The sequence below is a fragment of the Bos indicus genome, chromosome 9, assembly GCF_029378745.1.
Source record: "Bos indicus isolate NIAB-ARS_2022 breed Sahiwal x Tharparkar chromosome 9, NIAB-ARS_B.indTharparkar_mat_pri_1.0, whole genome shotgun sequence".
Taxonomy (NCBI): Eukaryota; Metazoa; Chordata; class Mammalia; order Artiodactyla; family Bovidae; genus Bos; species Bos indicus.
Genome location: NC_091768.1, coordinates 23,356,311 through 23,374,307, shown reverse-complemented (window position 1 = coordinate 23,374,307; position 17,997 = coordinate 23,356,311). Strand labels below are relative to the sequence as shown.

General features: G+C 37.8%; 1 protein-coding gene across 8 annotated transcripts in view; it reads right to left on the bottom strand.

The window, feature by feature from the left end:
- DOP1A (DOP1 leucine zipper like protein A) overlaps positions 1-17,997 on the bottom strand; it is a 125,184-nt gene that overhangs the window by 1,738 nt on the left and 105,449 nt on the right. For 5 of the 8 annotated variants that reach the window (XM_070795785.1, XM_070795786.1, XM_070795787.1 and 2 more), the window contains 14 exons: positions 16,536-16,591; positions 15,321-15,425; positions 11,711-11,777; positions 11,414-11,558; positions 10,956-11,035; positions 9,554-9,663; positions 9,153-9,302; positions 8,951-9,012; positions 7,315-7,467; positions 6,028-6,164; positions 5,114-5,169; positions 4,028-4,192; positions 1,315-1,444; positions 533-592 (listed from right to left, as the gene is read on the bottom strand). In XM_070795785.1, the coding sequence (XP_070651886.1) occupies positions 533-592; positions 1,315-1,444; positions 4,028-4,192; positions 5,114-5,169; positions 6,028-6,164; positions 7,315-7,467; positions 8,951-9,012; positions 9,153-9,302; positions 9,554-9,663; positions 10,956-11,035; positions 11,414-11,558; positions 11,711-11,777; positions 15,321-15,425; positions 16,536-16,591 (1,476 nt within the window). The remainder of the gene's footprint in view (positions 1-532; positions 593-1,314; positions 1,445-4,027; positions 4,193-5,113; positions 5,170-6,027; positions 6,165-7,314; positions 7,468-8,950; positions 9,013-9,152; positions 9,303-9,553; positions 9,664-10,955; positions 11,036-11,413; positions 11,559-11,710; positions 11,778-15,320; positions 15,426-16,535; positions 16,592-17,997) is intronic. The other 3 variants (XM_070795788.1, XM_070795790.1, XM_070795791.1) reach the window with 1 other exon arrangement.

The window sequence follows — 17,997 nt, the reverse complement described above, 5'->3', positions numbered from 1 at the left end:
AAGCAGCAGCTATCAGTTTATTTCTTAGTACAAAATCACTTTCCTTTCCTCTCACCTAGTAATGCTGGCTTTAATGACAGTCCCGGGACTGGCAGCTACACCACTTTTACTGCCCTAAGTCCAAGTGTGATTCAATAGCCAGAGATGAACTGAGTCTGAAGGGAAACAAGTGATATGCTTGAACCATCTACACAGCCGATTTCCAAACCTTTTGATTATATTCCTGTCAAGAGGTACTTTTAATAGAAGGACTTTTTTACTAAAAAGCTCTTGATCAAGAAGAGTGCACTTGTTTTAGTGCTTCTGTTCTTAATCAGAACTAAATCACTGCCTCAGTAATAAAATTTAAAAAGTCAAACATGTTTCCATGTGAACGACTTCTTTCACTTCGACAGTCTACACTGGAAAGACTTCCTTCCTGTTTTACCTCTCTCGTACTGCTGAAATCCAGACCTGGGTTTGTGTCTCAAGATTTGGTCCAGATGTGGCAACTTTTGCTGCCATATCACAAGCATCAAAAAGCCACCCTCACCTGATGACTGGCCATCTCCAATCCCTCCAAAATCACTGTCTTAAAGTCCTCCTCCTTGTCCTGTGGAAGGAAAGATTAGAACTCATAGCCTTTGCTCAGTGAAAAGTGGACTTGGCCATGAAGACCTTGTTTTAAGGTGTTTTGGATGAGAAAATGCTTTCCAATAAAACATTTATTTTTATTTTGTGGGAGGAGTTCTATAAAAACTCATTACTATGAGATGCAGGGATGACAATGTACCTATAACCACACAGCTTCTGGATTTGTTGTCATGACTATTTTTTCAGACCCTGCAATATCAAAATGAAAGTACCCAAATGTGCTCCTAAACTCTGGATTCAACTTTCACCTTCATCTCTGTTCTGTTACTTATTAGTCCCTAAAGAAACAACTTGATTTTAAGTCAAGTTCTGCACTGTCCCCCATTCCATCTCTGTAGTCTGTGGAATGCGGTTTAAGAGCTGCTGCCTGAAAAGGGGACGCCAGAAGACTGGAAAATTTCTGAGCACTCAAAGCACGTATTACAAACTAGTACTCAAAATAACAACCCAGACTGTCCCCAAATTGTACAATTTCGTTTTGAAATTTTCTGAAGGCAAAGAAAAGACAAAACATTCATAACAAAGGCCTACTGATGAGAGTAAGAAACTCACTATTTTCTTGGGTAAAGATCTGTAATTTATTAGCCTGATGCATAGTGGAAGTTGTACATAAGATATGCTATATCTTACAAATGTTACCTGCTTATACTTAACAAAAATAAATTGAAAAGAATGCAATACCTTTGCCTTTTTCCGAAGAAGTTTTGCTAGTCGTACTACGTAAGGTTTAAATTCTCGTTGATGTATGCCCTGCCTTCTGACTTCCAAACCAGAATCATCTGAGACTTCTGGAATGAAGGCCCATCGGTACCTATGTATAGAAGAATGGTATCAGCATCAGTAGGATACACGCTGTGCCTCTAAGACAAGTCCACTTAAATACAGTAGACACATCGCGACTGCACCACTTACACGGATTCATGTTCAGCTGTGCCGCCCGCAGCCCTGTCACCTTGAGCTTGTTTCTTAACCTAAGCCTTCGTCAGTGAGTAAAGACACTGTCAACTACCCCACAGAGTTGAAGTGAGTAAATGAACATTTGTAATGAACACATGAAAACTGGAAAATACTCAACACCGTTTTTTTCATGAGCACAACCAAGTAACATGTTTCGTTCCTAGGTAAAAATCTCTATCACATACTTGGCCAGATGTTCCTACCTATTACATAGTAAGGTGGGCAAAGGACTGAAAGGATTTAAGAAAGATCTGAGTAGGACTTCTGAGTACACTTCCATTCTATTTTTGTGTTTAAAATTTCATCTTTAATAAGTAAAATTAGTATCTATGAAAACAATTCAAACAGTATAAAAGGTTGTACAAAAGAAAGGTAGTCTCCCCTCACCACAGGTTCCACCAGTACTGCCAGTTTATATCCATCCGGAGTTTATGCATAAAAAAGCATGAATTCACACAAGCAACCCCCATCTCTTTCAATACATAAAAATGACTGCTGTTTATTTTAATTACATATCTTGGAGAAAGATCATATAAAATGCCATCCTTTTTATAAGCTACATAGTCCTCTAGTGTTGGAAGGTACTGACTTAACCAGTTTCCTACACTGTCCAATTTTTTGCTATTACAAATACTGCCATAATGGATACCCTTATGAATTGCTGAATTTTGTGCATGTCTCTGAGAGGACAGTGGTTGGATAAATCATAGGATATAGCAGAATTATTGGCCTAAGGAAAATATGTATTCTGAATTTTGGTAAATATAAACCTCTTTGGAGAAAAATTAGACAATATCAATGTATACTTCCAACACTAGTAAGAATGTTTCTACTTAAGGGTAAAAGGAGATACACTTTTAGATCTTTACCATTCTGATAGTTACTAATAACTGTAATTTGAATTTCTCTTATGAGTAAGCCTGAGCATCTTTTTAAACATTTGAAAAAATCATGAGTAAAAAGATACTACTCTTTCAAAAATTATGAAATTCTCCATGTTATCTTTTACCACCTTATAGATTTTAAGGGAAAAAAAAAAGACATAGTAGTTAAAAAAAAAACCACATAGTTGATATTACATTTTTGATCCCTTTTCTGTATCTTGACAAGAGGGTAAGCTCGTTATGGTTCTCACCATGGAAGCTAAAAAGGAAAGGTGCGTGAAGACTATAGTTTTACTCCCTCTGTGAACATAAGCTTCCTAGTTAATTTTGGACAGTTTCCTACAATTCTGCTTAGTATCCTTTTCTAAATTTCTTCAGGAGTAATATTTTACCAGACATCCAACCACTGAAATTCATTAAGAAGTGAATATATATGGTTTCAAATGGGGGGAAAAAGGAATGGGAATTGATGTAAAAAAAATTTCTAGTTCTTACCATTACATTTAATTAAAAGTAAGCTTGTGCAACAGCAGTTTTTAGAGAAAAAAGGTTCTGGTATCTTACTCTTTATCCTATTAATATTTCATTGCACCCTATTAATAGCCAATATTCTTGAATATATTGGATAGAATAATACAATTTATAAATGTATAATTTAATGTGGATAAATTCTCCAATTATCTTAGCCACGTATTAATGAAACAATCTTATAGTGCTTGCATATTACTTTAACAAATATGAAAAAAAGTGAAAGTGATAGCTGCTCAGTTGTGTCCGACTCTTTGCAACCCCATGGACTACAGCCCACCAGGCTCCTCTGTCCATGGAATTCTCCAGGCAAGGATACTGGAGTGGGTAGCCATTCCCTTTTCCAGGGGATCTTCCTGACCCAGGGATTGAACCTGGGTCTCCTGCATTGCAGGCAGTTTCTTTACTGGCTGAGCCGCCAGGGAAGCTCAAATATGAAAAACCATAATTAAATATTTTGAGCACTTATGAACAAGGCATTTAATGAGAATTTAGTTATATTAATTTCTCCCTCTTCCCCTCTGCCATCTCTAGTTCAGTTCACTATCATCTGAAAGAAAAGGTGGTAAAGAAGCTGCCTGCCAATGCAGGAAACACGGGTTCAGTCCCTGGGTTGGGAAGATCCCCTGGAGTAGGAAATGGCAACCCATTCCAGTATTCTCATCTAGAAAATCCCATGGACAGAGAAGCCTGGCCGGCTACAGTTCATGCGGTCATAAAAGAGTTGGATATGACTTAGCTACTACGCCGCCACCACCACCAGCTCCTGCACTGGGCCTGAAGCTGGTGAGTCAGGTGTCCCACTGCCTCACATCTGCTGGCTACTCAGTCTACTGACTGAATGGTCTCTTGGTCATAATAGATCCATGACAACCATTTCCAATACCTCCCAATAACAGTGTTGCCCCACCATCCTGCCAAAAATTATAAATACTTTGACTTACACAAAAAGTTCTATCTTAGATGTCACTGACCAAAGCAAATGCATTTCCAAAATGTCTACTTAATATCCTTATTTTACTTACATCTGAAATTGAGGAAGATTTTCGGAGGGCAACGCCAGAGCCAAATCCAAAAATTTGCAAGCAGAGAGATAGAGGTTTAACCACCGCTGGCTGTTGTATGAAGTAGAAAAGCCATTACCTCCTGTGTAGGTTGTCTCCAGACCAGCCACAGAGGGGCCTGAAGTCCTGTGGGCAGGGACAGTGCTGTCAGCAGTTGTACCCTCTGACAAGTAATTCCCAAAAAATCTCAAAATGCCAGCTAATATTTTTCATAATCAGTCTGGTAAATGTACCAGTAGTTGCTAAGCAAGGTCATGACTAAATTATACTGTTCTCAAATCAAAAATTCATTTCTGTTCACTTAAATATTAAGAATATAAAAATAGCAGAGAATAACTGTACTCAAGAAGGATAAAAATATAAGCTGTGAAACTAACAGACCTCCCTGCTACTCAGTGCCCTTCTGTAAAGATAGTGAGAGGGAAAATTCCTCTCATAATCCCCATGGTTATTAGTACAGGGGACACTTAGAAACCTAGCACTGAAGAGTAGCAAACAAATTCAAGACACAGTGTCAAAGGAACTTTTCAATTTGTAAACTGATTTGTACAAAAATTCCTAAATAAAAATAAATTCTGTTTAGTCATATATTAATAAACTGCTTCACTAAAAAGAAGAAAATTCTAGTACATTAAACTGAGATCCTTCTGGAAGATATGGACATCTGAATACCTTAGTTACAGGTTACCTGCCGTAATAGGTTTTGCTGCATGTTTCAGGGAAAAGAGATGACCTGCTAAAACCAACCTTGTTCACATAGCAATGTTGCTACATTACTGTGGTGACAGTTGTAGAAATAGCATTGCCTGAGACTGTATTTATGTCTAGAGGCCCACAGCCGCAAATTTGGATAGTTTAATTCAGTCTAAAAAACCTAAGGTATACATGAAACTGTACCATAGCCCAAAGAGATAAACTGGATAACAACAGACTAAATACATAAACTGTTCAGATGAAATAGTGTCTATTCCATCCTACTTGTAAAGTAACATTCTGGATGATTTAGGATACTAAACACTGACAATACTAAAATGAATTACATATTACCGTGAAATATCTTCATCAGCAGTGAGTTCCTGCTCCATCAGTAAAAATACCTGTACCTGAAGACCACGGAATAAGTGTCAAATGTTTATCCTTCCTTCAAGTTATCTTTAGGCTATATTTTCATCAATCCAAACACAAATTTTAGGATACAACTTTAGGATCATGAAATTACTTAGTTTCTAAAAATAAAACTGGATGTTTAGCACAGAGCTGTGCTACTCATCTGACAGAGGTGGGATGAAAGCATGCTCTTATTTGGTGATTATGAAACAAACCATAAAAAGACAAATGTTACAGCCATTTGTTTGTGAGGATAGTATAGGGCTGGGTTTTCAGAGTTAAGAGATTGTTTTCTCTTTACTTACTCATCTCTTCCCCCCGCCCCCCACCCCTCAAGTTGTTCAGATGAGGGTGATGGTTTGGTCTGAGAGGAGAAAGGGCTGGTATCTGGGACTTAAGAAGATTTATTGTTTGGGACTTTACAAAATCTTATCAGAGTGTCTCTGAAGCAGCTTATCTGGGTAAGTGCTGCATTTCAGAGTGATGCATGCCTTCAGGCCACCTAAATCCAGCTAACCCACCTCTAATCACCCTGGAGGTTCTACTATAGGCGGAACCAGGCCTGGTAACCATGACACAGTTAAAAGTTAGTGTAGAAGAGAATGAACTAAACCAGATCAGACGAAGTAATGATTCACAAGGAGCTAATAACCCTGAATATTGCATATTTCAAAGTTTAAACTATGGAGACATAATCTGACTTGTTTCACTATTTTCAGCTGTAAAATTTTTTGGTAACAGGCTTAACTAGAGTTCAATTCTCTTCCAAAATTAGTTTTTATCCAGTAAGCACGCTGATGCTTGTCACATTGTTTTATAATTCAGATTTACTACCTGAGTTAAAATTAACTCACAAGTTCTGTGATCATGGTAGGCCAGAGTGAGGTAAGATGTTGTGGAGACATTCTCAAAAGTAACACTCTGAAAAACAGGAACACTTGAGAGTGAAGAGTTGGCACCTGGGGCAGACGAAGACTCTCAACCAATCTCTCTGAAAACAAACAAACAAAAAAAAAAATCCAATATATTTTCAATATCTAAATATTTAGAATCATTTCCATATAAACATTTCTATATAATCCAGTATTTCCAAAACTATTATGAAGAATCAACTTTTTAAAAAATTTGTAATCTGGTGCAGATACTTTCATTAATTTGATTAATCAAATTAATTTCATTAATTTGATTTTTACTAGAAAAATCAAATTAAAGATATATAAAATTCAGTGCCATGTTCTCATTTCTAGATTCAAGAGATTCTATCAAATTGCTGTAAAGGCTTAAAATGCTTACTCTACATTTCTGTACTTATCATGGATGGAATAACAGACTGATACTAGTCTATGGACCACACTTTGAGTAGCACCAATCTAGTCAATGTTAAAAACATCACAGGACAAGTAGTGTGTACGATGTACACTGGACATTAGGTATAAAGAGTCAGAAAAGAAGGAGTCCTTTATCTTCAGAGAGAGAGGAATAATCTCTGTAAAAAGATGACAATCTCATTCTCAACCCAGTCCCCACACCGCCTGCCGAGGCTGGTGGCTGCCCGCACACTGACTTGTGTGCAGCAAACAGTTCTGCCCGGGCAAGTTCACTCCTGCTACAGGGTCACTGGTGGCTCAGGGTGATGACTGCACCGATACCCTCCAGGACGCAGGACCACCAAACCCAGGTGATGAAGGTGAGAAACCTTACACAACCCGCTGCTCTGTCCCCAGATTCTAGCTAAAATTTCCTGGTTATGTGTCTATTTCAGTCTCCTCCTTTAAAGATGTATAACCTCTCATCCACAATAAAAAACAAAAAACAAAAAAACCCACTAATATGCCTGGCTGCAGCAAAACAGTCTTACACCTCATTCTCAAACATGACTTCCCAGGAAATTTGACCCAAATAATAAAATAGAGACCATGTTTAGGCAATCCTATGAACTCAGTGTTTGATTTCTTTTACATACGAGTGATAATTAATTTTTGTTGTTTCAATAGAATAAATTTCTAATTCTACAACATTCTCCATCCACCAACATTTGGTAAATATTTCACCCCAACTTACAACTTAGGGAAAGTATTTTCTAAGGAACAACAAAAACTCAACAGTTTGGAAAATAGAGAAAATAGTTTTCCACTGTTTACCTTGTATATCAGGAAGATATTTCTGATACTGGTCAATTTCACTACTAAAAATAGCAAATGCTAATCTTTTCAGAAGCATGGCTCTCTGCTCTAGTTCCACATCACGGTTTGCAAAGAGATTAAGTGAACTGCTTTGGGCCACAGCTACACGAGCTGAGGGGGATAAAAAAGCAAGAGAGGTTGTTACAGTCATTTAGCGATTTGAAAAAAGATGCTTGTGCTTTTCATTTTTAAGAATGTCTAGAAACCCTATGACATCCGAGAGACAGGCGCTTCTGGTGGAGGACTGGGGAGCTCTTCTCCGAGGCAGATGGGCTGGCACACAGAACCAGCGTCCACAAGTCAGAGACCAATTAGTAGGAAGTGCAATGTGGAGAGAGAAGAAAATTGAGGACTGACTATAGGTTTCAGAAAGTGAAATCACTAACAATGCCATTTTATAAAGCCATTATTTTATGCCATCTGCCTAAATCCTTCTCATTGTTTTAAAAACTTCTGGCCTGGCCCAGCCTAGCCTACCGAGCTCTCCCTCCTCGTCTTGTACTCACCCCCGTTCCCTCTTTGTAGCCATTCTGTCTTTGCTCTTTCGTGAACTCAGTAAGCTTGCTTCTATCCTGAGGACTTTATAATTTTTGTCCTTTATTCCTAGAATACTTTGTCCCTAGGCATGCTCATGGCTGTCTTTTTTTTTAGTTTCATCTCAAGTATGAGCTCCTGAGCTGTTATTTAAAATCTCTTGTAGTGCCCTATTTCCTTCACAACTTCTTACTTGCTCCCTGAAATAATTTTACTTATTGGATTAAGGTAAGCATAATGCCTGGTGCATTTTTGTCTTTTAATAAATAACTGTTAAAAAGATGAATCTCAACCTTAAAACAAACCTGTGGAGATTAGAGAATACACCGTCCCTTTTCCAGAGGGGAAACTGCAGCCTGGTTAAGAAGGGACATAAAATTCTAGGGATTCATTCAACTTCGCTGTTATTTAAGATCATTAGTTGGATAATTTTCAAACTTTAAGAAAACAAGACAACTTTTTTTTTCCCAAATGAAATACTATCGAGGAACCCCAATTTATAAACAAAATAGAGAAGGAGTGGGGTGGAAAGTGATTCTGACTTCTTGGCCCCTCTCTTTCTTCATTTAAAGGAGATAAACACAGCCCCAAGTATCTTCTTTTTCGCCCTGGCTCACAGCATGGGTCTCACTTCCCCTACCAAGGATGGAATCCAAACCCCCTGCAGTGGAAGCCTGGAGTCCTGCCCACGGGATGGATGGCCAGGGAATCCCCCAGAGCCCTAGGACTTAGAGTGACTTGTTTGATAGGTCTGTCCCTGTTGCCTGCTTTTCTCGGCCTTCCTGGCGGTCAGTCCTTCCTTCAGTGATTACTGAGTGCCAGGTTCCATGCCATGTGCTGGGCAAACAAGTTAGAGACAAATGTGACAAGGCCAAATAGTTTACTGATTATTTATCTACTATGCTATCTTCTTCAAGTTTCAACTTTATATTCCTGTAGGGTACTACGTATCACTATAACCTGACAAAGAGCTAATTCAGTAGTTTCTGGACAAGAGCAAAGCAAATAAGAATGGCTCATGTACAGGAAAGACACTTAGGTTGTCATCCATAGTACTCACTCATTAAATCTCTAAACGTTGTCTTATCATGTGTCATCAGATTGTCCATAATTGCTCTCCAACTGAAAGAAACCAGGATCATGATATGTAATTAACATTTTGTTGTTAGTATTTAAAAAGTGTTCTACTTTGCAGATAGCAGTTGATTTCAACAGATTCTGTGAGATGCATTAGCATGTTGAATAGAAGCAGGAGGACTTACTGGTTAACACAAGAGGCATCCATTTGAAAGAAACTGGGATCCATAAAGAGGTCAAAGGCTTCTTTTTTCCAAGCTCTCCGTGTGTACTGATACCCACTAAGACTGCTCAGCAGCTGGACACAGGCTCGATAACTGGGTGCATTATGTGCACTGGGAGGAAGGAAAACCACATTAACCTCTATCTTATAACTATTCATCATATTAAGTTACTCATAAGTATTCACATTTACCTAAAGCAATGATGGGAAATAGCACTTGTGTAAGAGAAACATTTTTATCACTATAATTTAAGGTAAAAATAAAGTCATTTTGTGATAATTTCATTTTTGGAATAAAGGAACACAACTTATTTTTAACAGAATACGAGTTAACTAACACATCTAGTTAAATAATAGTAGTACCTATGATTTCGGAGGTAGGGCACAACATAATGCATAATATTTACAAGTAAAGGAATGACTCGTTCTTTTTCATCACTGTAGAAAACCATATCCAAAAGATGAGCCAAAACCTAAAAAAAACATAAATGAAATGGAATGTATAATCTGAGAGCTGAAACTGACAGCATCTAGAGGTGGTTTTCAATCTGTAAGAACATCTAGAATACCTTAAAATTAGAAAAATCTAAAAGCAAATTCCTTAAATCCACTTTTACATGAATGGCTTCTGCAACTATTTGCATTTTTTTCCATTGTAACTAAAGAATATACATATGGGCAAATATTACTAGGAAGAAGAGAAAAAGAGAGGTTAAGAACCTTCCAATGTGATTAGGGAGTAAACACCAAATTTAAGACTGGAAACTCAGTACCTCTCTCCCTGACTGGGTTACCAGGGGATTTAGGAAAAATCCAACCTCATGAATTGAGATGCAACTCTGTCAACTAGCTATTTGCCTTAGTCATACTGTTCTAATCTTTGTAAGGTCCAGTAACCACATCTGTAAAGGGGAAACAAAAAGGAACTGCAGGTCTGTATAACAGGGTATAAAAAAAGAGCATGTCAGAGCATTTATATAAAAATGTTTGTAAACTGTAAATACTTAATAGTGACCAGCATCGTTATATCACTTCTACCCTTCCCTACCAAATTGTGATACAAAAGCACTGTTCAATTTTAAACAGTACACTTTTAAAAAATAGCGCATGGGGGGAGCAATGTCTAAAGTTGCTAAAGTCACGTCTGACTCTTTGTGACACCGTGGACTACACAGTCCATGGAATTCTCCAGGCCAGAATTCTGGAGTGGGTAGCCTTTCCCTTCTCCAGCGGATCTTCCCAACTCAGGCATCGAACCCAGGTTTCCCACATTGCAGGTGGATTCTTTACGAGCTCAGCCACAAGGGAAGCCCAAGAATACTGGAGTGGGTAGTGTATCCCTTCTCCAGTGAATCTTCCAGATCCTGGAATCGAACCAGGGTCTCCTGCACTGCAGGTGTATTCTTTACCAACTGAGCTATCAGGGAAGCCCATACAAATGTTTGGTAAACTGTAAATACTTAATAGTGACCAGCATCGTTATACCACTTCCACCCTTCCCTACCAAACTGTGATACAAAAGCACTGTTCATTTTTAAACAGTACACTTGTAAAAAAAAAAAAAAATAGTGCATGGCAGGGAGCAAGGTCTAAATTGCTGTCATTAATATTTAACAAACTACTAATCTGAATACAAAGTCTAAACTTTATTTTATACTGATTTCTTGAACTACAAAATAATATTTCAAATTAAAATCTCCTTTGTAAGAACTACTTACTAACTGTTTACTTGAAAGTTCATGTGAAAAAATCTGACAATATTTACCTCAGAAAGTAATGTCAATGCATGGACACTATATACAGAAGGAGTTATGTTTGAGGTTTCCATTGCAGGTGATAACATATCTAAATAAGAAAAAAGACAGGTAAAGATATAGTTAGGTTTTTTTCCCACTGAAAAAAACTACATGTTAAACACAAGAAAAGGGAGGATTTTACAGCAATTATAGTGCTGGCTGCAATAATTTCTTAATGAGTGGTGGTGGTGGTTCAGTTGCTAAGTTGTGTCTGTCTCTTGTGACCCCATGAAGCCAGCCAGGCTTCTCTGTCCGTGGGATTCTCCAGGCAAGAATACTGGAGTGGGTTGCCATTTCTTCCTCCAGGGGATCTTCCCGACCCAGGGATTGAACCTATGTCTCCTGCATCGCAGGCAGATTCTTTACAGCTGAGCCACCAAGGGACAGATGCCTACAAATACAAACTTCAGTGTAGGGGGATCAATACCTTCAACATCAGATTCTAAATTGGTTCCATCTACCATTATTTTGGGAGAAGGCTTAACTTCAAGATTTCGCCGCAGCCATGTTGTCTGTTCCAAAGAAGAACCAGCAATTGCACCAATTGCATCCACTATTTTATGAGTCACATCCTGAAGAAACAAGGAGAACCCATCATATCTCTGTGTGTACACAGGCACACACATGAAACTTCACAGATGATCTTATCTGACCTTCCCATTTTAGATTTGAGAGCACTGAGAAACAGAGTTTTGGCAACAGCACTCAATTCAGAATGACTTACCTGGAGGTCTCTTTGGTCTTTTTTATTTTCCAAACTAGGGTTTTTCATGATAAACTCATTCAGAACTCTTAAAGGGTCAAAGAAAAAAAACAAACAGGAAATATTAGTGTAAAGAAAATGATGTAACATAATTTTTCACAGCAAGTGGTTTATGGTCTCAATTTTAACTTTGTATGTGTAACGAATATGGGTATATGTGGACATTCTATGACTCAGGTGAAATGCATAAACCTATGCATGCAAACACCTGTGCAAGGATGTTCATCGCAGCATTATTTATAAAATCGGAATGTCCAGCAATAGAAGAGACAAACTGTGGTGTATTCATATGAAATACTAAACAGCAATGAAAATGAACAAATTATAGCTACATGAAATTACATGGATAATTTTTATTAAACATATGCTGTATGAAGTAGTAGACATAAAACAGAGTTGTTGTTCAAAAACAAGGCAACATTTATCTGTGGCACTATATGTCAGAATAGAGACTATCTTGAGGAGAAGGGAAAGGACAGTAATTAGGAGGGAACTTGAGGGGACATATGGTGTCTCATTTCTTAATTTAGGTTTGTGATTGTACAGTTGACATCTTTACTTTGTAATAACTTATAATTTGTATGTTTTCTGTGATTTATATATTAACAAAAAATTAAAAAACCCCACCAATCTAATATAAAAATGGTTTATGTGTATAATAGATAAAAAAGATTTCTTGAATGTAAGAAATCCATTTCCATTGTTTGCTAAAATTCTACTCAATATTTAACTTGATTTTATTAACTATATGCATAATTATTTCCAAACTAACACATAAAGTGATATTGAAGAACAATCATATAAATTTCTATTTTATAATTAGGAATTTTTAGAGGATCAGTGGACTGGTTGGGAGAAAAAATAAACCACCCAATTTAAAAAAGGAGTTAGTTTTCTAGTATAAGTGAAAATGCCCAACTTTTAATTTAAATACTCAGAAGATACACACATTGAGAAGGAGGTATAACACTTCATTATCTGAGAAATGAGAAAGGAAGAAAAAACAGGTGATGAAATAGAAAAATCTTGCAGGGGAGAAGGTAGAAGTCTGACAGTTGGTTTTAATTTTTAATGAGATTAGCAGGATATTTGGTGATGATTCAAAGAGCTGTCCATATATTCCTTCTATGAGCCTTAGAACAATTTAGAGGTAGGTAAGGCAGGTATTATTACTCTTGACAGATGGGAAAATAGCCTTGGAAAAGTTTACTGATGTACCCCGGGTCCCAGAGATGAGAGTTAGAACTAGATATCCAAAGAGAAGAATCAGAAATCTTTATGGGAACACTGTTCTAATTTCCAGGGTTTACAGTTATCTCTCATCAATAAAAACTATCATACACACTAGTTATCTTTATCTTTGGTCCAGGAATTGCAGATGCCGAGTCCACTGCTCTTTCCACTACACCTTCAATGTCGTAAACCCCTTCAGATTTCTGGTTTAGAAGACAGCACGAGGGTCTAGGGATCATTGCTAGGGTTCGCAGTGTTACTCAGCTTCTACAGGCTGACCAGCTCTCCTCCAGCTCTCATCCTTGTTCTTCTACCTCCTCTCTGCTTCCTGGTGTAAGACTACATTCCTACATTTACCAAAATCTCGAGTCCATTTTACCAAAGAACCCTCTAACCCTAACCCTCCCTCTACTTCAAAATTTTCTAGACCACTGGTTGCCAAAGCAGAATCACTGGTTCCCTTCAGGACAACAGAGAAGCTAAGTCTGTATATAGAACCACCCAACTACACTTTTAAAAAACACCAGCAGAGCTACAGAGGCTGACTAAGGTTGAAGTTCTTTGCATGCGGTTGAGTTTACATCCCATTCAGTGGAACAGCACATTGAATGTCTGGAGTAATGCAAACAGGTTGGAGACAAGGGTATTCCCTTTGGGGAATTCCCCTCTTCTGTCTTAAGCAGTCCTTTTCAAATTCCAGGATGTAATGTAATCACTTGAGACCCTTGTTAAACTGCAGATTCTGATTCAGGTGGTCTGGGTTGGAGCTTGAGAGTCTACGTTTCCAACAAGCCCCCAGGCGACTCTATTGCTGCTGGTTGAAGGATCAACCTGAGTCACAAAGTTTTAGAGGAAATGCAGCCTTCTTTCCCACTCTTACCCCTGCCATTCCCCGGTCTCCATCCCCTCCCAGCTGTCTCTGGAATCTGGTGCTCCCAAGGAGGCCCCCGCTCCCTACAATCTCCTATGGAGCACTCTCCCCTTAAATAATAGTCATTATCAGCCAGGCAGTATTCTAGGAATTTAACAAACACTAACTCTAAATGATCCTTGTAACAACTTTATGAGGTAGGCACTATTATCATCTCCATTTTACAGATGGAAAGGTTATATAACCTGTGCAGGGCCTTCTAGCAAAGAAGTAAAGGAGTTGGGATTTGAATTCAGGCAGAGTCTTTGCTGTTCACTACTCAACATCGTCAGGTTTCCTTACCATTTCAAATCACATTTTCTTCTGCTACCTTGTCAGTTCTCTTTCTTTTCGTGATCAAACAAACTCAAAGACTACTTCACACTAACTTTTTTCACTCTAACCCTTGCCCTTAACATCTGTGCTTATTATCTCATCCAACTCTTTTCTCCTAAATTACCAATCCTCTTCGGATCATCAATAAATACACCCTCTTTTTATACATCATCTTCCCTAATCTCTCTAAAGGGGTTAACCATGCCTTAACTTCTCTTTGCTTCTAGAACCCTGAAAATACCTGTTTTTCTTCTACCTTTCTGATGTTTTTCTTTTCTATGTCCTTTCTTGGCCCCCTTTCCTTCTTTTCTTGTCCTGTTATTTCAATCCCATAATCCACAGCACACAAACTTGCTACCTCCCATTAGAAACGGTTCTATCTTCTTTCCCCTATGATCTATTCTACTGCTAACTTGCTGGTCATATCCCTCCTCAAAACCTGCCATCACTCCCAGCCCCTGCCCAAGACCAAATTTCTTAAAAAAAATGCGAATTCCTTTCCCATTCCAGCTCCCATCCCCATCTCATTCACCCACTGTCCCACTGCTATGCCTACACCACAGCCAAAGCAGACAAGGCACCTCGCCCAGTATCCCCTCCCTGGTCCACAAAGGCTTTCCCCTCCTACCACCTCCACTCACTGAGCAAATATTTCCCGGGGACATATTATGAACCAAGAATAATGGAGAGTAAAAGATACTGTCCAGACATCATGGTGCTTGCAGTCAAGGGTAACTAGAATTTACCAAATAATCAGGCACATTAACAGAGATCAGGAAGCAACATGACAGAGAATGACTTTTCATGTTCAGGGTTCTGAACTCAGATGACTATGAAGCTCCCCTTCAGTCATCCTGCTCACCTCTGCCCCTTTCAATCCCACACTTTCTCATCGCTGAGTCACTACTGCTGCACCAGTTTCACATTAGCATGTTCACATTTTGCATATGTAGAAACACACAATGTTGCCTCCACAATCCCACTCCCCCCCAGAAGGTAGAGACACACCATCACCCAAAACATGTTATTCAGCAATCAGAGACAACGAACACTATACATTTGAAATCATATTTTTTAAGTGAAACTGCTTACCCAAGTATAAGAAACTGCCCTGGGGCTGGAAGGCTCAGTTGTATGGAATCTTTCAGAAGTATCAACAGTGATGTCCAGCTATCCACTAAATTGGGCACTGGAATTCTGCAAGATGAACACAGTTTCTATACACAGATAAAGCCAATATCAACTTTAATTTTCCCTATACTTTCCCAGTCTTTACCATATTTCCCTACTTTCTCTGAAAATTTTCTAAATTTGATAGACTGTGATACTGTTATAGAACATTTCTGAAAGCTTTTATTTTCTACTCTTATTATATGTAAAAAGAAAACCAAGCATACATACTTAAAATATCCAGTGTAACTTATTACAGTAGAAATTTTGCCATAGAATTACCAGTTCTTAACCATACTGACTCTCAAAATGCAGCTCAATAAATTTGTTTAATTATTGACATCACAGTTACCTACTTCCTTCCCTATTCTCTCCACTTCTCTCTTATATTAGCTCTTTCTCCTTCACATATGAGTCTCTATCTCATCTAAGGGAGGGCTGTCAATCTATCCTGAATATCAGTCTCTCACCTCTAGAGAAATTAAGATTCTCTTTGTTTCTTCTTGACCTTAACCCTAACTCTTCTACCTAAACTTAGATTTTAGGCAGTCCCTATTCTAAATCACAACCAGTTTAACCTAACTTTATGTTAGTCATCAATCACAAACTGATGCCAAGTTTGATGATTAAAATGGAAAAAATTAAGGTTCTTGAGTAAGTTTATCAAAACTCAAATCAACGAAATTCTATTCAGATGTCAGCTAAATGCAAAACTGGAATGCCATAACAAGAAGATATTGTCATATCATTCCATTAAAAAAAAAAAAACAGATTAGACGACCTTGCGTTCTCACCTATATCAAAATAATGGATCAGTGGAAACTGGCATAGTTTCAAGAATAGGATGTAGTTTGTTTGTTTACTATTTTCTTACAATTCAGTGTTTTAATGTCCAGTGTACTTTAGTGTACTTAGGTCTTTATATCTGTAGGATCCACATGACTGGGTCATTAAGAGGCCAACTGCCTTTATTAATATTTCCACAATGTTTTTCTGTTTCCAGTATTAGTTCTTTTAGTTTTAGAAGGAAAAAAAAATAAGTAACTTCTTGAAAGAATTCAGGTGCCTTCTTCCTTGTTTCCTAATTTTTATGCATTGCTAAATAAAGTGAGGAGAGATCCACAGCAGTTATCTTACCTTTGAATATAAGCATAGAAAAACTGAAGCATGCAGACTTCCAAAGAAAGATGTTTCTATAAACAAAAGAAACCAATTTTATAGTGAAGAAAAATGCTGCTTTTTCTTTTCCATAGTTATAACTACTCTGTATTTTACCAGTTTTAAATTAAAAAAATTAAAAGCAAACAAAATCAAACACTAGGTTGTCATCCAAATCATGCAGCTCTCTTCCATGTAGCAGGCAAAACACAAAAGCTATTTAAAAAGCTGAAAATGGTTTAGAAAGAATCAAAAGATTCTCAATTCCGACACCCCCATATACAAAGCACACCCCAGTCATTATTTTTAAATGATCCATTGACTCTATAAGCATCAACACTATTTTAATCAGCCTATGCTTGGCCAGGCTATCAGAATTAGGTTGACTTTTTTTTTTTTTTTTAAATAAAATGGAATTTAAATCTATTTTACCACAAGTTTCTGTTAAATTAGGATAGGTAGGTAGGTATGCTGCTAAGTCGCTTTAGTCGTGTCCGACTCTGTGTGACCCCATAGACGGCAGCCCACCAGGCTCCGCCGTCCCTGGGATTCTCCAGGCAAGAACACTGGAGTGGGTTGCCATTTCGTTCTCCAAGGCATGAAAGTGAAAAGTGAAAGTGAAGTCGCTCAGTTGTGTCCGACTCTTTGTGACCCCATGGACTGCAGCCCACCAGGCTCCTCTGCCCATGAGATTTTCCAGGCAAGAGTACTGGAGTGGGTTGCCATTGCCTTCTCCAGTAGGTAGGTATAGTTGGTTCCAAATCTGAACTAACTCCTAATAGCCTAAAATCTATTCTCTAAAGTTAGTGCTGAATGTAACATATAATAAAAAGAAGGCACCCGCCCTTAAAAATCAATAATAGACAAGAAAATAACACTGATGTCCACTTTCATTTACCCAATTTGATTTGTTATGTTTTGACACCAACTATTCCCTTCAAAATTTCCCCTTGTACCACATGAGGAAAAATCAAATATCTGATGAATTCAGAACTTCGTATATTGAGAACAGGGTTGGTGGCAGTTGAGGAGTACAGAACTTGCTCTTATTTGATTTTATATCCTTCACACTTAGCCCAATGTCTCTGGCATAAGTAGGTGCTCAAAATAAATACAATGAATTGAGCTTTCACAAGCAAATTTAAAATCCTATCACAAATGCCCCAGTGGTGATTACAGAACAGTAAGGAAATTGTTAAAAAGTTAGTAAGGACACTGGCTATTTTTGTACACAAGTAGTACACTCTTTAGGCAATAGAAAAAATAATGCAATATTTTCAGATATGTGCAATAATTCTTTCAAGGAAGTAATCAGGCCTATTTTGGCTTGGCCTAAAGTCTAATGTTAGCAGTTGGTAAATATTTTTTAAGAAAATTGAACCTCTTACTGTTCCTGAAATAAGGAATGGAAAAAGTAGACAAGTTCATAACTTTACTAACT